Source organism: Fusarium vanettenii, assembly GCF_000151355.1.
Source record: "Fusarium vanettenii 77-13-4 chromosome 3 genomic scaffold NECHAsca_2_chr3_3_0, whole genome shotgun sequence".
Lineage (NCBI taxonomy): Eukaryota > Fungi > Ascomycota > Sordariomycetes > Hypocreales > Nectriaceae > Fusarium > Fusarium vanettenii.
This window is the reverse complement of record NW_003315880.1, coordinates 2,020,630-2,041,459: the sequence shown is the minus strand read 5'-3', so window position 1 is coordinate 2,041,459 and position 20,830 is coordinate 2,020,630. Positions and strand designations below refer to the sequence as shown.

Sequence of the window (20,830 nt, the reverse complement as noted above, 5' to 3'; positions counted from 1 at the left end):
TTTCCGGAGCTGCCGCATAGATGCTCCCGGAGGTCCAAAAACCGGACCACGCGTACCTACCTAGGAAGAACACCACCGTCACCAGAGACATGCCACCAAACGGGCCGCCATCGTCGCCATCCATCTCGGAGTTCTGACCACCTCTAGCTTGCAGAAATCATGGATGCCTCCCATCATCATCGTCGTCGGCCGCCTGGACCTGTGTTTCCGGGCCCATATTTCCGACCATATGCTCTTCCACGTCTGCGCGAATAGCTAATCTAGCTTTTGTTTGGCAGGGAATCAATTGCGAGTATTGATGATTAATGTTGACTGGCGCACTCAACATGTTTGGTCAGCCATTATCCAAGCCATCCTATGCTTGGCGCGCAACCGTCTCTGGATGAGAACTATCTGTGCCAGTAATCTTCAAGGAAAGTGATACATCAGTCATCCGATGTGTTTTGGTGCGACTTTTTCTTTGTTTTTACAGTATGCCTCATCTAAACCGCACCCGCAATTCCAAGGCCACGCCGAGACACCATTACATGCATTTTTGTTTCGCCTATTTTCAAAAGCTCGCCCTTCATAACCAAGTTCGTTGAAGCGTCAATCTCGACCAGTCCGCCTTCACCTTAATCCTCAGTGATATCACCATACTCCCACATACCCTGTCGCTCCTGCTTGGCCTGGCTCTCGACCTCCTTAAGGTGCTTCAGAGTAGGCTCAAATGCCTTGCTGCGCTCCCAGGCCTTGAGCTTCTTGGGAACCATGCCGTAACCGCCGGCAACAACATCCTTGTTGATCGAGTCGTTGGGACCAGGAAGCTCGCCCGAGGAGCCGGTATCATAGAGCGTCACGTAGCTCACGTTCTCCTTGTTGTCCATGAAATCGAAGCTGGCAACCAGGCGCTTGTTCTCAGTCAGCTCATAGATGAAGCCGATAGCATCCTCAAAGTAGTCGGCGCCAGTGGGGAGCTGCACAAATGACAGCGAAGCATCAACGGCCTGAGCCTTGAGCTTCTGTGGGCCGAACTTGGACTGATCCAGGCTGCGCAGGTGGTTCCAAGAGATCTTCTCGCTGTTGCCGTAGTCAATGTAGACGACCTCAGACTTCTTGGCGGTGCGGTCGTTTGCCCTCACACGAGCTCGGTACCACTGGCCGTCGGCGGAGAACTTGGCAGACACATACTCGCCAGTCTTAGGTGCGTCCTTGAGGGGGTTGTTGTTCTTGGAGTCGAGGTGGAACTTTCGGAATTCACTCGTAAGACTCTCCAGGGCGGCCGTGCCCTTGCCAATCTCCTGGATCTTGATCTTGCCATTAGCGTCAACGTTGGTAATAACAACATCGCGGTAATCGGTAGGCTTCTTGTCAATCGACACTTCAGCCTCGGGGGTAGCCTCGGCAGCCTCTTCCTCCTCATACTCCTCGTCTTGGGAAGGGTCCCAGTCATGCCACAAACCAAGTCGGGCCTCCTTCGCCTTCTTCTCGGCAGTAAACAACTCAGCAGCGTTGCCTGACTTTTCAGCAGAGTAGGCATGGACAGAGGCCAGACCTTCTTCCACCAACACCTTGGCAAAATTCTCTCTGTTGATGTACAATTCGCCGATGAATCCACCGACCTTGTCCATGTCGTGAATGTCAACCTCGCAGTCGCGCTGGTTACATCGGCGGTTGGCAAGCTCAAGGGACTCCTTTCCGAAGGGCTCGCCACCCTCACCGTCGGCTCGGGGAGCTCGAGGAGCGCGGATGCCGCCCAGGACCATGGTGAGCTTGACGTTCTCGCGAGGGATCAAGATGGTGAATCGGGAGCCAGCCTTGCAGAAATCGACAATGGCGGGGACCTTCTTCTGTCGCTGAAGAGTTGCCAGCATAATCTTGGCCTTCTGCGCGTTCTCAGAGAGATCAGAGTACTGCTTAGCCTTCTGGGGCTTGCCAGACCACATGCCCTTCTTCTCCTCCTTAGCCTTCTCCTGAGCAGCAAGCAGCTCGTCATAGTTGGGGGCTCGGTCGGTATCATCCTTTCGGTGTCGGATGACGGATGCCCATCCGTTCTCGACCAAGAGGAGGTTGATGTTGGTGTTCTTCTCAGTAACAGTGGCGACTTCTCGGGCATCGAAGCCCTCAGACGCAGGCTTGGTACCATCGATGCTAATTCGCACATGCTTTCCTATAAGCTTCTGGCGAAGGAACTCCTTGGCCTCTTCTCGGAAGGGGCCTTCGGAGGGTTCTGTAGTTCGAGGTCCTCGGACACTGCTGATGTTGATTCTCTTCTCTGTGGTGCCAGCCTTGTTTCTGACAATAATGGTGTCTGCGCCGATAATCTTGGACACAATCATGTCCTGGTTGCCACCCTCAGCCTTGGCAACGTGGTGCTTGTGGAGTCTGATCTTCTTGGACTGTGCCTGCTTCTCTGCGGCGCGGAGAGCAGCCATCTTCTCGCCGAGCATCGTGGAGTGGAAATCATTGCAACGAGCGAGGCCCTCCTGGAGCAAGAACTCGGCAATGTTGCCGCGGGGGTGCAGGACGGTGGCCACAAGCTGGCCTTGAGGGCTAGCGCCGACAATCTCAACCTTGACCTTACGTTGGAGGAGTCTTGTTTCGACGAAAGCCCTGGCCTCATTTCCGTATTCCTCAGCGGGCTGGGTGGTGCCAGTCGAGGGCAGTGTTCGCTCAGTGGAGGGGGTTCGGACACCAGCAAGCAGAGTCATGGGCTGAACATGCTTCTTCTCTGAGAGGAGGAGTCGCACCAGAAGTCGGTCACCGCTGAGAACTCGCTCGACGATACCGTCCACAGTCTTGCCCTTCCACTCCTTCATGAAATCGGGGCCGCCCAGGTCGTTTTGCACCTCGATGATGCCACCAACACCCACGTGGAGACCCTTATCCTCAGCCTTTGCCTTGTTCTCGAGCTGGCGGAGGGTTTCGAGTCGGTCGAGAACGTCGTCCGACTCTTCCTTCCGGCCAGCATCCTCGCGAACCTTCAGCCAGCCAGCCTTGACCAGCTCATCGGGCAGGTGGGTGCCATCCTGGAGCTCAGCAGTACCAAAGTCGCGGCCCGAGGTGGGAATGGTGTAGAGGACGGAACACTTGATAGGCTTGCCGACGACGAGGTTGCGGAGGTACTCTCGAGACTGGAAGGCGAAAGGCTCATCGCCTTCACGCCTCAGATGGGGAGCGGTAACGTAGGCGAGGGAGAAGGTTCGCTCAGCATTGGGGTTGTTGGGGCTAGTCAGGATCAAAGTGTCGCCACTGAGAACGCTCTTGACGTTGCCAACAAACGATTTGGACATGATGGGCGTAACACGAGACGGAGCGGGAAGACCTATCAACACAAGGCTTGTGTTAGTCGAATCATGCGAACTATCGGCTAACAGCTGCGGCGAGACGCAGAAGGGGAAGGGAGACGGGAGCTCGAGGGCAACAAGCGCAGCACCAAGGGTTTATAGTGCCACGAGAAAGTGCTTGTTAGCTGCGAATTGGGCGCAATGCTTGGACAAACTCGTTGATGGAACAATAAGCTTGCCGCCAGTTGAGCTCCAAGCTCCTGATCTCCCACCAAAGCTGCCACTTGACACCGCCACATTGGACGAACACAATGGAGGGGGAAGAGGGGCACGCGAAGAGTGTCAATTGAAATTAAGAACATTCTACTTACCTAGAGTAGAGGGGGGATGACTTTAAAAGGATGAAGCCTTGCTGAGAAACTTGAGAGCTGCTCAAACAAGGACGATTCGAGGATAAGAAGGAACAAGGAGAAGCTTCATTCAAGCATCCCGTGTGGAGTTGAAGTTAACTGCCCATGAATGGGTCGGGTCGTGTGCCTTGTGGAAAGGTGGCCCCAAGGCCGAGTTCGCCGCTAAAAGGCCACCTTGGCATGGGAGTGTGGGGTCGGAGTTCAGGGGGTTTGTGGTGGGTGGATGCCCCGGAGCGAATTCGAGTGCGGGGCACGAGTCGCCTGAGCAGCTCCCTGAGCTTGCATCAATGCACCTGGAACACCTTGAGCCTCATTCAGAGGCAAAGACAACCAACCCGGATGAGCTGATCTTCAACTCGAGGGTTCGAGGTGGCGTGGCTGGTTCCCAACCTGCGTTAGACTTAGGGCATGAAACCTATTGGCCAAGATGCTGACGGCAAGCAGCCATTGCTGATGAGCTTCAACATAAGGCAATTGCTCCTCTTATGATGCAATTATCTGGGGTAGAGGAGAGCTCTGATGGACCTCCTTCCCGACTTAATTGACCTCCATTTTGAGAGCACTCAGTAGGATGCATTTCAACTTAGGTAGTTAGGCGCTTTGAATCCCTATCTTTGTATTAGCTATAAAAGTATCCGCTCCCGGAAAGGTTATCACCGTGATTACCCTTAACAGTTATTGTCTATTATTAAATGTTAAGTACTCCATGTCATAATTAATTGGGCTCCCGCATTGGCAGTGGATCAGCGTACCATTGCCAGATTCATTTAATGCTAGACATTGCAATCAAATGGATTCCCCTCATATCAAGGGGAGAGCCCAAGAAGGAGGGACATGTATTGGGCATGATGGCTTGATTGTGTGTAAAATTGTATTTCTCTTGCTGGGTTACCTTGATCTGCCCTCTGGGTATGCTATGAGGTTGAATTATTTTTCAAGGAGGAGGGACGACATGAGTAATTGAGCGTCGAAGCTTAAAAGAAGAAAATGATAACCAATAATGCTGCTCAACTGTGCGGCGCATTGCTCGCCCCTAACGTCACCTTGGACATGATCTTAACAATTACTAAATCGACCTCATTTGGTGTTGCTCACAACTTGTATGCACGAGGGAATGATCTGAACAGGTCTTTTAACATGAAATGGATGGCTTTTACTCGAATATCACTACCTAACACCCCCTACAGCCAGATGACACGAGAACTTCATGGTTCTCCAATGTGTCCCCCCAAATTATCTGGAGACGCTCGAGCTCATTTTTGCCATCTTGTTCCTTGTGCTCTTCCAGTTCGCCACCACTTCTCAACGCCGCCAGTCTACTGCAATAGATAAAAATAGATATCGTCGAGAAAGGAATAAGGCAAGAGGGTATCGTATACGCGCCAAGGCCGGCAGCGGGAAAGGAGAAAACGAGAGGCGAAAGTTGACGCAACCATAGAAGCGTGGCAATTGAGGGATGGTCCATCACCGTCAGGTCACCAGGGGTGCAATGGTGGCTGGCGGGATGGCATCACAACGGCCAGAGGCGGGATTACGAACAGGTTGGGAAGGGGTTGTCTGCAAGGGAATAGATACTCTCACGAGCGCCCTCATAAGGTGACACCACCTAGAGGAAGGACCTTCGACTTGTCGCCATGGAATTTGGCGCGGTATTCGATGATGCCTTGACTGATTGTCTGGAAGTCCTTCACCTTTCGGTTGCGGAAATCCGTGAGCAGTTCGCGAAGTCCTGCAACGTACTCCTGCTTCTGCTCCCCCTCGTAGTTACCATAGGCACCGAGCTGAAGGAGGATCTGGTCATCTGTTGCCGTTTGGCACGTTAGCGTTCCCTCCGCTGGCATTCGCCTCGGCTTGTGGTTTCTCCCATGGTAAGCCAAAGTGACACGTACCCGGGGCTTGCATCTCTTCAAAGTGCTGGAATGGACACTCGTTGCCTCTTGGGCAGCTTCCTTCACTGAGTTGATCAGGGCATACTTCCTTTTTCACGTCGATTTTGTTGCTGTATGTCAAGGATCGCAGCCCCCCAGTCACTGAGTCTTTGAACTGGGGGTGAAAACGATACGCCCTGAAGTAATGAAGGGGTGTCTCGTACGGGATGAACGATGACCGAGGGCCATTAGTTTCCGACATTCCCTGCGTCGTCATGGTTTCGTTGACCTGCTTGGCGTTAGCTCTGCGATGAATAGCAGACATCAAGTAGTCTACTTCTCCATTGTCATCAGATCCCAACTCTCCATTGCCTGCTGAGATTGTGTGAGGAATGGGCGATGTGACCGAAGCGCCCTGCATGTCAGCATCAGTCGTTTCTAGGAGCGTGTCATCGGCCACATTGCTTTGGCTGGTCGGGGACTGTGGATGGCTAGGGGCCTGTTGAGATGGTAATTCGATGCCTGCCTCTGTTGGTTCATACTCATCCGAGGACTCATCAACTTCGTTCTCATCGTTGCTGTCACCCGCCACCTCTTCCATAGCAACATCTTCCAGCTCTGCATCATCGCCATGACCATCTCCAAGGGGTGTGCCCTCTAGAGGAGCCTGTGCGTGATTTGCAGAGCTCGGAGTGCTAGGGGTAGATGGATGATGATGCTCATCAGCAATGCTCTCGACGGTTGCCTGTTCTTCTGTCACGGATTCGACTTGGACCGCTTCAGGTGCCTCTGCAGCTTCGGCTAGATCACTGCTTGAGGATTCATCCATGGATGCATCCTGGTCGGCCTCGTCACTCGAATGGATCGCGTCGTTCTGTCCCGGAGATTCCACAGCAGCATCATCTGCAGCAGGCAGGTCCGGCACTGGTTCAGCTGAGCGAGAGATTAGTCTCCGGGATGAAGCGAGTTCGGGAGCAAATTCTAGTGCGCTTCGTCTTCTCGTTTGGTGATCCGAATCCGGGGGCTCACCTTGGATAGCCTCCAGTTCGGGCTCGCTTGGCTGCGAAGCCGGTTCAGATTCAGACTGTAGCGCATCTTGTTTCAGTCGTTCCTCTTCAGCCAAGCTATCTTGAATCTCCTTTGTGATCCTAACGACTTCAGATTGCAAGTGCTCCAGCCGAACAGTCTGCTCCCTCCTACGGGCTTCCAAGATGGGCAGGCGCTCACTGGCAACTCGAGCACGAAGTGCAGGTCTCGCTTGTTGATCTCGAGCCCGGGTTTTGGGCACGGTCTCGAGCGCATTCAAAGACGGGCGGCGGCGAAGTGGTGTGGATGCACGACCTTCGCCAACAGCAGCTCCCGAACCGAGCTCAGTCGACACTGCGGGCGTCGACACCGCAGGCGTTGGCTCGGAGGCGGCATCGACACTGCCCTCCTTCGATTGAGCCTGGGATTGAGGAAGAGAAGGCGAACCGTTGTTGGACTGCTTTGCTTTCTTACGGGCTTCGGCTTCAGCGATTTTCCGTCTCATATCCTCGATCTTTTTGTTCATGTTCTCCAAATTGACTTTGCTGTTAACATTGGACGTTGGAGTTCCCACTGCCTTGGGGCTAGAAACGGCGCGGTGAGATGCGCTGTCGGGCAATGCTGGATGGTCACGGAAGGAAATAGTTCTCGAACCAGGCGTCGTGGGCCGTTGAATCGAGGAGGGCCGGAGTTCAGGAGAATCGAGCTCCATCTCAGCATCGTCCTCATCATCACTAACATCGATTAGGAACGGCCGCGAGTCACGCGCTTGGCCAAAGGGGCGTTTCTGCGCGGCAGCTGTAGATTGCTCGTTGAGGTCCGCTGCAACAGGCCGCTTGCGTTGATTAGGGGCAGGTGATGGCGCGCTGGACGACAAGAACAGTCCTGGAATTGAGGGCGCCGAGGCCGTATCAGTCCTGTCCGGTGCGGCCACTGGCTGATCATCGAGGTTCATTGCATCAGGGGATACAGCTCTTGGTGTCTCGCTGGATTCAGGTGCCACAGAGGATGATGGAACAGGAATAGAGGCGGTCGGGGCCTGCGTTGCTTTTGCATTCGCCTCCCGCGCTTTCATGAGTGCTTCCATTTTTTGCTGTATCAGCTTGGACTTTTCCGATTGAGATTTCGTCTTCTCAGGCTTGCTGATGGTAGTTGCGGTGGAGGCGGCCACAGAAGCCTTTGAAGTTTTGTTGTCGTCCACAGTTGCTGAAGTTGGCTTGGAACCCTTTGCAGCCAGCAGTCGTGCTATTCGGTCTTTTCGCTCTTCCGACTTGTCCTTGGCTCGATCCGTGCTCTCTGGCTTCTCATTGTTGGTTGTTGTCGTCAAGTGGCTGTTTCCATTTTGCGCATTATTCGATGTGTCCGTAGCTTCGGGTGCTGCAAGCACTCTTGTTTCTTCCAAGACTGGGCCATGGGTAGTGATATCGAGACCCAATTCCATGAACAGTTGATCGAGAACCATCTTGTCCACTCCCTCCTCGACGTAGTTCTGATATCGCACATTGAGCGGCCACAGGCGGACGATTGCGTCTTGGGCCCGCTTCTTGAACTCGAATAGCACTTTGTCTGACTGGCTTGTTTGAGTCTGTCCCATTTCGCTGTCACGAAGATGGGCATGCTGGGGGTGGTTTGGGCTCGTGAGTTCGATAACTTGAGGGGGTCCATCACTATGTGGTGTTTCTGTGCAAAGTCAGTAAAGAGCACCGTTTAATAAATATCAGTGGAAGGGTACGCACGAGCGCCTGACGCGCCGTTTTCGAGGCCGTTCGACTGTATCTCACGTGGTGAGAGATAGGGCGAGTACGAGCCAGAGCGGTCTCGAGCGGGCTGATCTCCGTTCCAGGTGTTCTCCTTGGAAGATGCGTTGGTTGGAAGCGTTGCGGCTGTAGGAATTTGGGACCTGGCATCGTGGTAGCCAACCTGGGCTTTGTGCCCTAGGCTTTGCGGATCGCGCGCACCAGTTTTGGTAACGCCAACCTCGCCAGGCTCGTAGATGTCCTCCAACTCTCCTTCACTGACCTCTCCCTCTTCCATCGCATCATCGTCACTGCCTGAGCTGTGGTGCTTATTTTGAGCTACGTCAACGTCCTTTGTCGCGCGTCCAACGGGTGCGGTAGTCTGTTTTATCGGGGATGGATCGTTTGGTCCGGTCTGCGCATCGACGGGGCCGTGAGGCCAGGCCGATTGCCATGGCGCGGTGTCGTGAGAGAAGCCCATACCTAATCCAGGGATGGCGGTGTGATTGTACTTGTAGGCTTCTACAGTGCCATGGCTATAAGCTGTATGCTGGTCCTCCAAGGTTGCACTCGTAAGGAACGGCGGCGCAGCATACGCTTGACCTGGAGGATATTCATAGGGTTGTGAGGTTTGGTAGCCATGGGGAGGCCCGTAGCCGGAACCGTAGAAGCTCATCTTGGCTACGATGGAAAGAGCTTTTAGCTCTTGGTGATTCCAATACTTGTTTGATAGCCAAGCACATCTAGGTTGCCAGGCAGTCAAGAGACCGACGAGTTCGTCTTGCAAGAAAAAGCGGCGGGAACTGGACCTTGGTAGGACAGCTACCTAAACTTGTGCGCGAGCCGCTTGCGATGGTGTCGAGCCTGGCAGAACAGGAGAATGGATGTCGTCCTTCTAGACAATGCTCTAGACTTATCGAAATCGAATCTAAAGGGAGAAGCAGTTAATGCGGTTAGTAAGGCGTGAGGTGCCTAGCATCACTGATGATGAAAAGCACAAGAATTATCGATCGCCACGAGACGCGCGACACAGGGATCTTGTGGAAGGTGAAGCGACAAGACTGAAATTCAGTCGCTTCTTGAGAGCGGCGGCTCGGCTAGTCCGGTTATGGTTAGCGCGGCGGTTCCGCATTGCGTCGTTCACGTGATTTAGCTTTGTTTACTTTGACCTACAATGGCCCCGGCAACGCGACCACATGTATCAGTGCGACTGGCCCGTTCCTTCGCAGCCCAAGGTGCATTTTAACCCCAGACTTGCATTGCATTGCTTGATGACATTCCTCATGAAGGGGTAAATTCACTCGGAGCGCAAGTGCCCTTTATTGTTTTACTTTCTACAAGAAGATATTAAGCTTCTTGTTTCCCTTATTCCCTGTCCCGTCAACTTTGTTTACTTGCGCAAGTACATCCACCACCCGTCCGGTCCGGAACATCATTCTACGATCCCACAACGCCAGGTGCTGTTGATGCGGTCGCTTCACCATGGCCTTCAACGGCGCTGGGTCTATGAATCGGCGCAGTAATCCCTTTGCGAGAGCTCCTTCCGGTTCGCCCGCAGCGAGCCAAGCTATCCGACCTAAATCTGCCATCTTCTCCTCCCCCTCACAAATTCCCGGACTATCGACACCACCTGCGCACAACAGAACATACTCGAATGGATCGGTATCAGCATCCCAGGGCCTGCCCGGGGCAGTATCACGGCAGCATCGCAGTGACTCCAAGAGCGGGACACCGACGTCGACCACATTCGCGCCGTCCTTCATCAAGACGGAAGAAATGAGGCGGAGTTCAGATACAGTCAAGGGTATTGAAGGTGAAAACGACTTCTCTGGAAAACGCTATGTATGGGTTAAGGATCCACAGGCGGCTTTCGTCCGCGGGTGGATTGTGGAGGAACTGGAGGGAAACCAGTTGCTTGTACAATGCGATGATGGAACTGTGAGTGCATCTTAGGTGATAGCCAGGTGCATCTGCTAACTAATGTTCAGCAACGAGAAGTCGATGCCGAGAGCGTCGACAAAGTGAACCCCGCCAAGTTCGATAAAGCAAACGATATGGCCGAATTGACACACCTGAACGAGGCCTCCGTTGTCCACAACCTGCACATGAGGTACCAGGCCGATCTGATATATACATACTCTGGACTTTTCCTTGTCACGGTCAATCCGTATGCGCCGCTACCTATTTACAACAACGACTACATCAACATGTACCGGGGACGAAGCCGGGAGGATACCAAGCCTCACATCTTCGCCATGGCTGATGAGGCCTTCCGGAACCTCGTCGAGGAGGGTAAGAACCAGAGCATCTTGGTGACGGGAGAGTCTGGTGCTGGCAAGACCGAAAATACAAAAAAGGTCATCCAGTATCTCGCCGCTGTTGCTCAGTCAGACTCAGCTCTGAAGAACAAGGGGCAACACTCGAACCTTTCTCAGCAAATCCTGCGAGCCAACCCAATTCTTGAGGCATTCGGTAACGCCCAGACGGTCCGCAATAACAACTCTTCACGTTTCGGAAAGTTCATTCGCATTGAATTCACCCGGAATGGCGCCATTTGCGGAGCCTTCATCGACTGGTATCTCTTGGAGAAGTCCAGAGTCGTCCACATCAACCCTCACGAGCGAAACTATCACGTTTTCTACCAGCTTCTGAAAGGTGCCACTCACAGCACCAAGCGAGAGTTCATGCTTGATGGGCTTGGTGTTGAGGATTTCAACTACACGCGAGACGGACATGACACCATTGTGGGCGTGTCAGATCGCGAGGAGTGGGGGTCACTCATGGAGGCCTTTGACGTTATGGGATTCACCAATGAGGACCAGGCATCAATCTTGAGGACTGTGGCAGCTGTGCTGCATCTGGGCAATATCAACGTCGTCAAGGAGAGTCGAGCCGCAGATCAGGCCCGTCTCGCTCCAGACGCAAAGGTCCAGGCTGCCAAGGTTTGCAAGCTGCTCGGTGTACCCCTAGAACCGTTCCTTCAGGGCCTGCTCCATCCCAAGGTCAAGGCTGGTCGTGAATGGGTTGAAAAGGTCCAGACTCCTGAGCAGGTTCGTCTAGGTCTGGATGCCTTGTCAAAGGGCATATACGAACGAGGATTCGGCGACCTTGTCACACGAATCAACCGTCAACTTGACCGGAATGGCATGGGTCTCGATGATTCGCACTTTATCGGAGTTCTTGATATCGCTGGATTTGAGATTTTCGAACAGAACAGCTTCGAACAACTGTGCATCAACTACACCAACGAGAGGCTACAGCAGTTCTTCAACCACCACATGTTTGTCCTGGAGCAGGAGGAATATGCTCGAGAGCAGATTGAGTGGAAGTTCATCGACTTTGGGCGCGATTTACAACCTACCATTGACTTGATTGAACTCTCCAACCCGATCGGTGTCTTCTCATGCCTGGACGAAGACTGTGTTATGCCCAAGGCCACAGACAAGTCCTTCACCGAGAAACTCAACTCCTTGTGGGACAAGAAGTCTGCCAAATACCGACCGTCCCGTCTTGGACAAGGCTTCATTCTTACGCACTACGCCGCCGAGGTCGAGTATTCCACCGAGGGGTGGCTGGAGAAGAACAAGGACCCCTTGAATGATAATGTCACACGCCTTCTCGCCGCCTCGACAAACAAGCATGTCGCAGCTCTCTTTGCCGACTGTGCTGAGTCGGAGGATGACCATGGTACCGGAAGAAGTCGAGTCAAAAAGGGGCTTTTCCGCACAGCCGCCCAGAAACACAAAGAGCATCTTCACAGCCTGATGTCACAGCTCAACTCGACACATCCCCATTTCGTTCGTTGCATTCTTCCCAACCACAAGAAGAAGCCTAAACAGTTCAACAACCTCCTTGTTCTCGACCAGCTACGCTGCAATGGTGTCCTGGAAGGAATCAGAATTGCTCGCACCGGCTTCCCCAACCGACTCCCTTTTGCCGAGTTCAGACAACGATACGAGGTGCTCTGCCAAGATCTTCCCAGGGGCTACCTCGAGGGACAAGCTGTTGCTGCCCATATGCTTGAAAAGCTTGGGCTCGACCGGGCCCTGTACCGAGTTGGTCTTACCAAGGTCTTCTTCAGAGCGGGCGTGCTCGCTGAACTCGAAGAGCAAAGAGACGCTCTCATTACCGAGATCATGGCCAGATTCCAATCCGTTGCGAGGGGATTCATCAAGCGACGCGCAGCTTACAAGAGACTCTTCCGGACCGAGGCCACCAGGATTATCCAGAGAAACTTCCACGTGTACCTGGACCTGGCAGACAACCCTTGGTGGCAGCTGATTGTGAAGATGAAGCCTCTACTCGGTTCCACTCGCACAGCAACCGAGGTCAAGAAGCGAGATGCCATGATCAAAGAGCTCAATGAGAAGATGCAGCTCGAATCGGAGAACCGCCAGAAGCTCGAGGAGGAACGTCGCAACTGCCATGCTGAAATGATGCGTATTCAGCAGACGCTTGAGAGCGAAAGAGCACTTGCTTTGGACAAGGAGGAGATTTTCAAGCGCCTCCAGCTCCGAGAAGCTGAGCTTGAGGAGAAACTCGCAGGTGCCATCGAAGACCAAGAAAGGCTAGAGGACGAGCTGGACGATTTGCTGGAAGCCAAGAACCGTGCTGAGCGAGAGGTCGAGACTTACCGCTCACAACTTGAGCAAGCCGCCACCCTCATCGCTAAGCTGGAGGAAGAGAAGCGTCGTCTCAACGCGAAGATTGTTGAGCTTGAAGACTCACTCGCCGAGGTCACTCAGAAGCAAGCGGAGCAGGCCGAGAAGGAGGTTGCACTCCAAGACGAAATCAAGGTGGCTCAAAGTCAGCTGTCCCTGAAGGAGAGAAAGGTTCAAGACCTGGAAACAAAGCTGCTCAGGGTCGACCAAGATTTGGAGGTGAAGCTTCACACGGCCCAAAAGGAGCTTCAAACCAGCAAGATCCGCGAGTCTACGCTATCCCGTGAGAACCGTGACATCCAAGCCCAGCTTAAGGAGCTGTCAAAGACGTCAACCGATTACGAGGACCTTGTGCGCAAAAAGGAGAGCGAACTAGCCCTTCTGCGAACCGACAAGAAGAACTTTGAGAGCGAGCGACAGTCTCTTGAGGATCAGAAGAAGTCTTTGACTTCTGAGATGGAAAAGACTGCTGCCAAGTTCCGTGACGCTCAAGCTGAGCTGGTCGCAATGAAGTCTCAGCAGTCCCAGTTGGAGCGAGAAGCGGAGGACGCCAAGAACCTGCTTGAGAGACGCTTGTCAGAGGATGCACAAGCTGATCAAAATCGCCAACTGGTCGAGTCTCAAATCAAGGATCTCAAGGATGAATTGTACCAGACACAGATGGAACTGAGCCGGGAACGACAGTCTCGCGATGATGTGCAGCTACTCGGCGAGCACAAGTATCAGGAGCTCAAGGACGAGTTCGACCGTCTCAACGAGTCAAAGATCATCATCGAGAAGGAACTCTATGCTCAGCAAGACACCCTACGGCGGACCATGGAGGCTCGAGCAACAGCCGAGCAGGAGCGTGAGGAGGCTAGACAAGAAATCCGACGACTTCGGGCAGCAAAGACGCAAGCAGAGGAGGCGCGAGTGCAAGCCGAAGTTGCCGGTGAGCGACAAGCATCCAAAGCAGCACGAGATCGTGAAAACAGCCTTCGAAAGGATCTAGACGCGGCACAAGAACGTCTTCAATGGTTTGAAGGCGAGTGTGCCAAGCTCAACCACCAGATCGAAGACCTCAACAAGCTCATCCTAGAGTCGGGCGAATTTGGACTGAAGAACGACCAGGCCAAAGAGAGACTCGAACGGGAACTGGGCACTGTCAAGAGCCGCTTGATGGCGTCGGAAAACGACAACCGGGCTTTGCTGAACAAGCTTCAGCAAAAGGGGTTGGAGATTGCACGCTCAAGCTCTCGCGCCAGTGAGGCTTCTCGTGGCCAGATCTTGACTCTTCAACGCGAAAAGGCCAGGCTTGAGGAGCAGAACGCCAAACTCAACAAGCAATTGGGTGAATCTCAGATCGCCATTGCATCCCTTGAGAAGAGGGCTGAGAAGTTGCAACTGAACCTTGAGGACCTCAGCCATGAGGTTGCTCGCGAGGTCAAGTCCAGCAGAAACGCCGAAAAGGCCACTTCGACCTTCATTGCTCAGCTGGCTGAAGCCAACCGAAACATTGAATCGGAACGGCAACTTCGAACTCAAGCACAGACTACCGTTCGCACACTTCAAGCTTCTCTCGACTCAAGAGACAAGGAACTTGAAGATCTCAGAGCCCAAATGCTCGATGTCTTGAGAACGGTGGACCCGGAGGCCCCTATTCCTCCTCAATCAGACGGCACGGACGAGAAGGTCCTCATCCAGAACTTTGACTTGGTGAGGAAGGTCGAAGAACTCCAGCAGAATCTCCGTGTGCAAACAGCAGCCAGAACAAACGCCGAGAACCAGCTTGCTGATCTCAGGGCAACTCGCAACGACACCTCTCCCACTCGACCCAGGCTTGAAGAGATCCATCTCAACGAGGCGCCATTCCAAGGATCGCCAACCCAAAGGAGGGCAGCCAAGCTTCATGCTCGAAACTACTCCAACACTTCGACCCCCACACGCCGCTTCCAGGACTTTGATCCTCTTCAAGACTCGACTCGATCTGACCGGACAGTCGACACATTGAGCTTCAATAGCCGCATGGATCTCAAGGCCGAAGTTGAGGAACTCCAGAACCAGCTTCAACTCAAAGAGATGCAGAACCGTCATCTCCAAAGCCAGATTGACCGAAGCACACCCGTTCCAGAGAACTACGACGACCAGAGCCCCTCTCTACGTCGGATCCAGAAGCTCGAGAGTGTCAACAACCGTCTCCACGATATGCTTGATGACTCGAACAAGAAGGTTTCTGCACTGGAAAGGACTATTCGATCAGGCGAGCTGTCATTGCGGGACATTCAGACCCGAACGCACGAGGAGATCCTGGAAGTGCTCAACAGTCAAGAGGATTCGCGCAGGTCCTTGGTTCACAGCCACAAGGACGCTGTGGCCGAGTTGACCGACATCAAGGTTCACTTCGAGCGATTGCGACATGATCGAGCCAAGGCCGAGGTTGAGCTTCGTGACGTTAAGTCTGACCTTGACGAGATGACGATGGCTAGGGAGCAAGAGGCGCAGAGCCGGAACCAGCTTCTTCAGGAATTTGCCGATCTGCAGATTCGTCTCGACGCCGAGACCTCGAAGCTCATCGACGTCATGTCCAGCCTAGACCTGTACAAGAGCCGTGCCGACGAGTACTTCGGCAAGCTTGAACAGGCTGAGATCGCTGTCCTCAAGGCTAGCCGTGCCGAGCAGTTTGCCAAGTCGCAGGCCAAGGAGGCTGAAGACACGTACGCTGTGGTCATGTCTGAGCGTGAGAAGATGGACGCCACCATCGAAGACCTCCAACACCAGAACCAGCGTCTCGAAGAGAAGGTGGAAGACATCTCGACCGATCTGGAGGCAGCTAGCCAGGCCAAGAAGCGTCTCCAGCATGAGCTTGAGGATTACCGTAACCAGCGCGCCATGGAGATTGAGGACAAGGAGTCGAGCATGGAGCAGACTCGGAAGAAGTACCAAGCCGAGTTTGCTACCCTCACCAACGAGCTTGACCTTGCTCGCGAGGAGAAGCTCTTCAAGCAAGCCGAAATCACCCGACTTCGGGAAGAGCTCGACGAGCTCCGATCCAAGTGGGATGATGAGGTCCTCAACAGTTCGACTTGGTCCAAGGAAAAGTCACGCCTGGAGTCGACTCTGGCTGATGTTGCATCCTCTCGCGACGAGGCGGTTAATGCTCACAATGAGGCCCAAGGCAAGGTTGTCTCTCTCTTGTCTCAGGTCCGAACTCTCCGCTCTTCAGTCGACGAGATCGCCGCAGAGCGAGATCTCCTTCTGAGAGAGAAGCGCAACGTCGAGGCACGCCTCGAAGAGGCCAAGGCTGGTCTGGAGGATCTTATGAAGGGAGAGAGCCCGTCTCTTCGCAATGCGGCCAACATGGATAAGGAGATCCTGGATCTCAAGTCGAACCTTGCTCAGCAGGAGGACATTGCCGCTGCTGCTGTTGAGAAGATGAGGCGAGCCGAGGCCCTTGTAGCCGAGGTCCAAAAGGATGTCACGGTAGAGCGTGAGACCACCGCCCAACTGCAGCAGCAGAAGGCGTCGCTGGAGAAGAACCTGAACGAGGCGCAGCTCAAGCTGATTGACCTTGAGACCAAGGGCTACTCCAGCGCGAGCCAGGATGTCAAGTTCCTCCACAAGCGCATTCAGGAGGTGAGTAATGCCATCCTTTTTATTTACAGTACCGATGCTAACCGTCAACAGCTTGAATCTCAGCTTGAGGATCAGGAGACTGAACGCAGCAAGTCCCAGCGATCTGTCCGCAACGTGGACCGTATCGTCAAGGACCTGCAGGGGCGGATTGACCGCAAGGATAAGCAGAACGCGCAGCTCTCAGAGGACGTCTCGAGGATGCGCGACAAGGTCGAGAAGCTTCTGACGACGATCGAGGAGCTACAATCCTCCGAGTCGAACAACCAGCTGTCTGCCCGACGAGCTGAGCGCGAACTGCGCGAGGAGAAGGAGAAGTCGCTCCGCCTAGAGCGGGAGCTCGAGGGCTGGAAGAACCTGCGGAACGAGAAGGGATCGGGCAGCGTTATCGGCAGCGTCCGGAGTCGCATGGGCCCCTGGAGGGTCAGCGAAGGCGACGATGTGTCGGTCGTTGACATTCCCAAGAGGAAGAGCAGCCTAAACCGGGTGCCCAGCCTCACCAAGGGCTTCTTGTAAGAGGTGCAAAAGGGGGGAAGGGAGAGCGAGCGAGCACATAGGATACATGAATGGCGCGAATGGTGACGGGCGTTGAAAGCATTGTTCTGGGCAATTGGTAATGTCAGGGGGATCCATCATGGAAGGAAAGGCATGGCATAATGGGTTGGCATGGGATGGGATGGTATGATGACTGAATGGTGGATTGTAGCATATGTTTTTTGTGTCAGCGTGTTGCGCAAGATGAATATCGACTTTACGTAGTGATAACGAAGAACTTGATGGCTCATTGTTAATGCATACATATACACGTCTAAAAACTTTTGTAGCACCCTGCCTTATAGCGCCATGTTGCCATCCATGTTCCAAGGTATTAAACACACACAAGGTGCCGATACACCTATAACACAACAACAATGATAGCATATGCGTCTGCTTCATGTTGTAGATGCTCTTTTGCTAGAGAGCAGAGCCAAGTCAACTCTTAGAGTGACCTGTCCTTTCACAGCCAACACCCTCATCCACCGAACCTCAATGGTGCGCTTAAGCGGGAGGATCCTGGGGCGCATATGGGTACAGCGGATCAAACATGTTTGTTGGATCAAATGGGGGTGCGAGGCCGAAAGGGTCGTTTTGCGGGAATGCATAAGGAAACATGTTGTATGTCGGTTGGTAGAAGGGCCCGGCGTCCTGTTGAGTATGGGCCTGAACGAAAGTATATCCTAGAGGGAGCTGTGTGTCTTCAAGCGGGTTCGTCGTCGTCGTCGTCGTCGTCATCATCATCTCGGTATCTCCATAGCCCTCTTGGGGGTCGGGAGGCGAGTCTCGTGATCGTGTCGGTTCGTTTCTCGTGTCGTCGATAAAAGTAGAATTCTCCTCTATAGAGCTACTCTCAAGGGAATCGTCCTCGATGGAGTCATCCCCCATAGAGTCGCCATCTACAGAGTTATCGGTCATAGGGCCATCTTCTATAGAGCCCTCGTCCATCGCGTTGTCGTCCGCCAGCTCATCATCTTCGTCTTCATCGGTCTCTTCGGCCTCATCTTCCGATTCCATCGAATCCTGCCGTGCCGCTTCCTTTTCCACCTGCAATAATTGTGGTGGAATTTCGTCGCGGTCCTCAAGCTCCCTTCTTGTCCGGACGTTCCTCGTCGCATCAACAAAGTAGTCATCCCCGGCCGTTGTCTCCCACAGGGGCAAAGTTACGTCGTATGGGTCGCCTTCCGGTCCAGGGAGCACGGGATTCTCGCGAAGCTTGCAGCACGTGTGTGGCACTCGATCGGTTGCGTATGCACATCTCGTCCGGTTGTCGCGGAGGACGCAGTGGCCTTTGTGCTCAGAACCACGAGGGCACTCATCCAGATCATCATCTTGCACGTGGTAGTGTTCCATCCACTGGTAACCCCCAATATAGGACGCCACGAGGTCGAGGTCTGGGTCGTTGAAAGCTGGGCAAGGATCAAGGTTGCAGCAGCTACTCTGCACATCAGTCAACTTGAGCTCCAAGTCAGTTTCAAGTAACAAACAAGCATACCGCCGTCGGACCGGTTCTCCAGTGGAGGTCGAGATCTCCGGCATCGCTGTCGCTCGAGGATTCGAGCCTGTCAACCGCTCCAGGGACCACCTCGTCCCCCATCAACAGCCCCAACAAAGCAAGCTTCTTGGTCAGAGCCTGCCACTGGTTTCGAAAGATGCGCCGTTTCCGTTCCATGTTTTGTATCTTGGCGTAAGAACTCATCTCCTCGAGATCATGCTTGTCCTTCTTATTCAACCACACATATGAGACCTTGTCCGGTGTCTCAGCCATCCAGCGGAAGTAGATGCGAGCTTTGGTTTTTTTCTTTCCCTGAAAGGTGTTGAGCACAGAACCAACAGCTGCCGCATGGTGTTCGCCTGATTCGCTTCTCTTGCTGAGTTGAGGAACGAAGCAGATGTAGTCAAAGGGCAGCTCGAACAGTCGAAGGGACTCGAGGTCAATAACGGGGACTCGGTTCTCATCGTTATCGATATTATGCGTCGGCACGAGGCTTCTTTCGACCCAGACCCGGTCTCCTCGCTTGTAATCGTGAGTTGCTGCCCTTTCCCCTTGTCTTGGAATCATCTTGGCTTGCCCATCTCGTACAATGACACCGTGTGCATCGTCCATCAATGGGCCCTCGGGAGCATCGCTATGCCTCTTGAAGTGTTGGCTGGCCTGTTCCTGAACCCACACCTTGTTCTCGGCGTCCGAGTTGATCTGGCGAAGCACAAGCGTGTCGTGGCGTTCATCCGGTGACTCTTGTGGTGAGTTGAGGAGGATGGGATCACCACCATGGCCCTCGACTTTGTACGTGTATCTCCAGATACGGACACGGAAGTCGGGCTCCAAATCATCCATGTTGTAGCTGAAGGCCGAATGGGTGCAGATATCATGCCTTTTTCTGGGGAAATTCGACAGGTAAAATCAAAATCCGACAGGGTGAATTTCAGACCCTGAATCGCGGGCGTCATCCACATTATACAGACGCCACGACTCGACGTGCGCTAAAGATGCAAGGAGACCTAAGTATGGAAAGGCAGCTGATAATCGACATGAACTGACAAGCCTTTTCTCTGTGGAGTTCCATGGATGCTACCCAATGTCATGTCCCGCGGCCTCAGCCCCGGGTATGGCGGACATGGCACGGCGAGTGTTGACAGAGAGACCAACAATCGTTGTCACATTCATCGCCTTGTCCACAGCCCGATCTGATGTGTCAACCGTCTCCGCAGGCCCTAAGGCACGCACGCTTTGGCCAGGAACTCTTGATGGCGCTTACCGAGTGGAGTGGCCGGCAGGGGTGACACTCAACCATCAACCCCAGCTCTGTTGATTGGTCTCGGTATCACTACCCCAGCCTTTTCCCTTCCTTTCCCTTCCCTTCCCTTCCCGCAGAAACGGACGAACCGCCACAGTCTCCAAAGTCACTGTGTCAAGCCAAGGTAAAAAGGTGGGTAGGCCGGTAGGTCTGGGCGACCATCCGAGAAGACGGTGAGACGAGGCTGTAACAATCCTGCGAACTTGAAGCCTTTGCCGTAAACAAGGTCAAGTGCCGGCAATGTATTTCCCCTTTGAGACAAAGAGGCGCGTAGGTGGATCATATTGCTTTTTCTTTTCTGTCAACGTCTATTCCGTTTGGATAGTTCGTGCCAGGGATTCGTGCTGGCTACCAACAGCACTGACTGATTCGGCTCCTTGATTTCGGCCAGAAGGACTCCAGAGATCGAGATTCAACGTCCAAGATCCAACGCGAAATAGTCGATGCAGAAGCGGTTAAGGTCTTAGCCGCAACATCATAGTACGTGGCTAGCAGCCGTTGATAAGACTTGCCAACGGTGCCGATGGCGGAGCGAGCCGATAGCGTCGATGGCGTCTGCTCGAGTTGTCACAAACATGGTCCATGTGATGTGATGCAGGCCCAGACGGAGTCCAGGGTTGACAGTCACCCAGTCGCAAGCCAGATTTCCATCCTGTCTGCACGCACTGTCTGTCACCTCTGCCCCGGGTGCATCTGATCGGCCGCTCCAATGAGCCCGTGTGTCCGATTCTCATGAACGCTCCGCTCAGGCGGCAGATGGACAGGTTAGTGTGGTTGCAGTTTCTTTGCTTCGTCGTTTGCGTGTGCGTCTCTCGGTTTCACATGCCTCAACCTTTACTGGTTGAATGTCTTCTATTTGGTATTCTAGACCGTTCAGAAGCGGCCCGCTTCCACACAGTTTGGTATGTCCTCCATACACCTG

At 53.6% G+C, this 20,830-nt stretch overlaps 3 protein-coding genes across 3 annotated transcripts; all 3 read right to left on the bottom strand.

Moving 5' to 3' along the window:
- Positions 1 to 614: 614 nt before the first annotated feature.
- Positions 615 to 3,272, bottom strand: NECHADRAFT_36811 (uncharacterized protein; the record flags this gene model as incomplete). Its single annotated transcript, XM_003052612.1, has 1 exon — positions 615 to 3,272. The coding sequence occupies one exon, from the start codon at positions 3,270 to 3,272 to the stop codon at positions 615 to 617; it is 2,658 nt and encodes an 885-aa protein (XP_003052658.1).
- A 1,993-nt stretch (positions 3,273 to 5,265) lies between these two features.
- On the bottom strand, positions 5,266 to 8,982 carry NECHADRAFT_20598 (uncharacterized protein; the record flags this gene model as incomplete). Its single annotated transcript, XM_003052611.2, has 6 exons — positions 5,266 to 5,477; positions 5,566 to 5,836; positions 5,882 to 6,477; positions 6,574 to 6,835; positions 6,896 to 8,204; positions 8,303 to 8,982. The coding sequence occupies 6 exons, from the start codon at positions 8,980 to 8,982 to the stop codon at positions 5,266 to 5,268; spliced, it is 3,330 nt and encodes a 1,109-aa protein (XP_003052657.1).
- An 8,632-nt stretch (positions 8,983 to 17,614) lies between these two features.
- NECHADRAFT_77870 (uncharacterized protein) lies at positions 17,615 to 19,448 on the bottom strand (the record flags this gene model as incomplete). The annotated part of the gene is made up of 2 exons (XM_003052610.1): positions 17,615 to 18,550; positions 18,606 to 19,448. The coding sequence occupies 2 exons, from the start codon at positions 19,446 to 19,448 to the stop codon at positions 17,615 to 17,617; spliced, it is 1,779 nt and encodes a 592-aa protein (XP_003052656.1).
- Between the last annotated feature and the right edge of the window lie 1,382 nt (positions 19,449 to 20,830).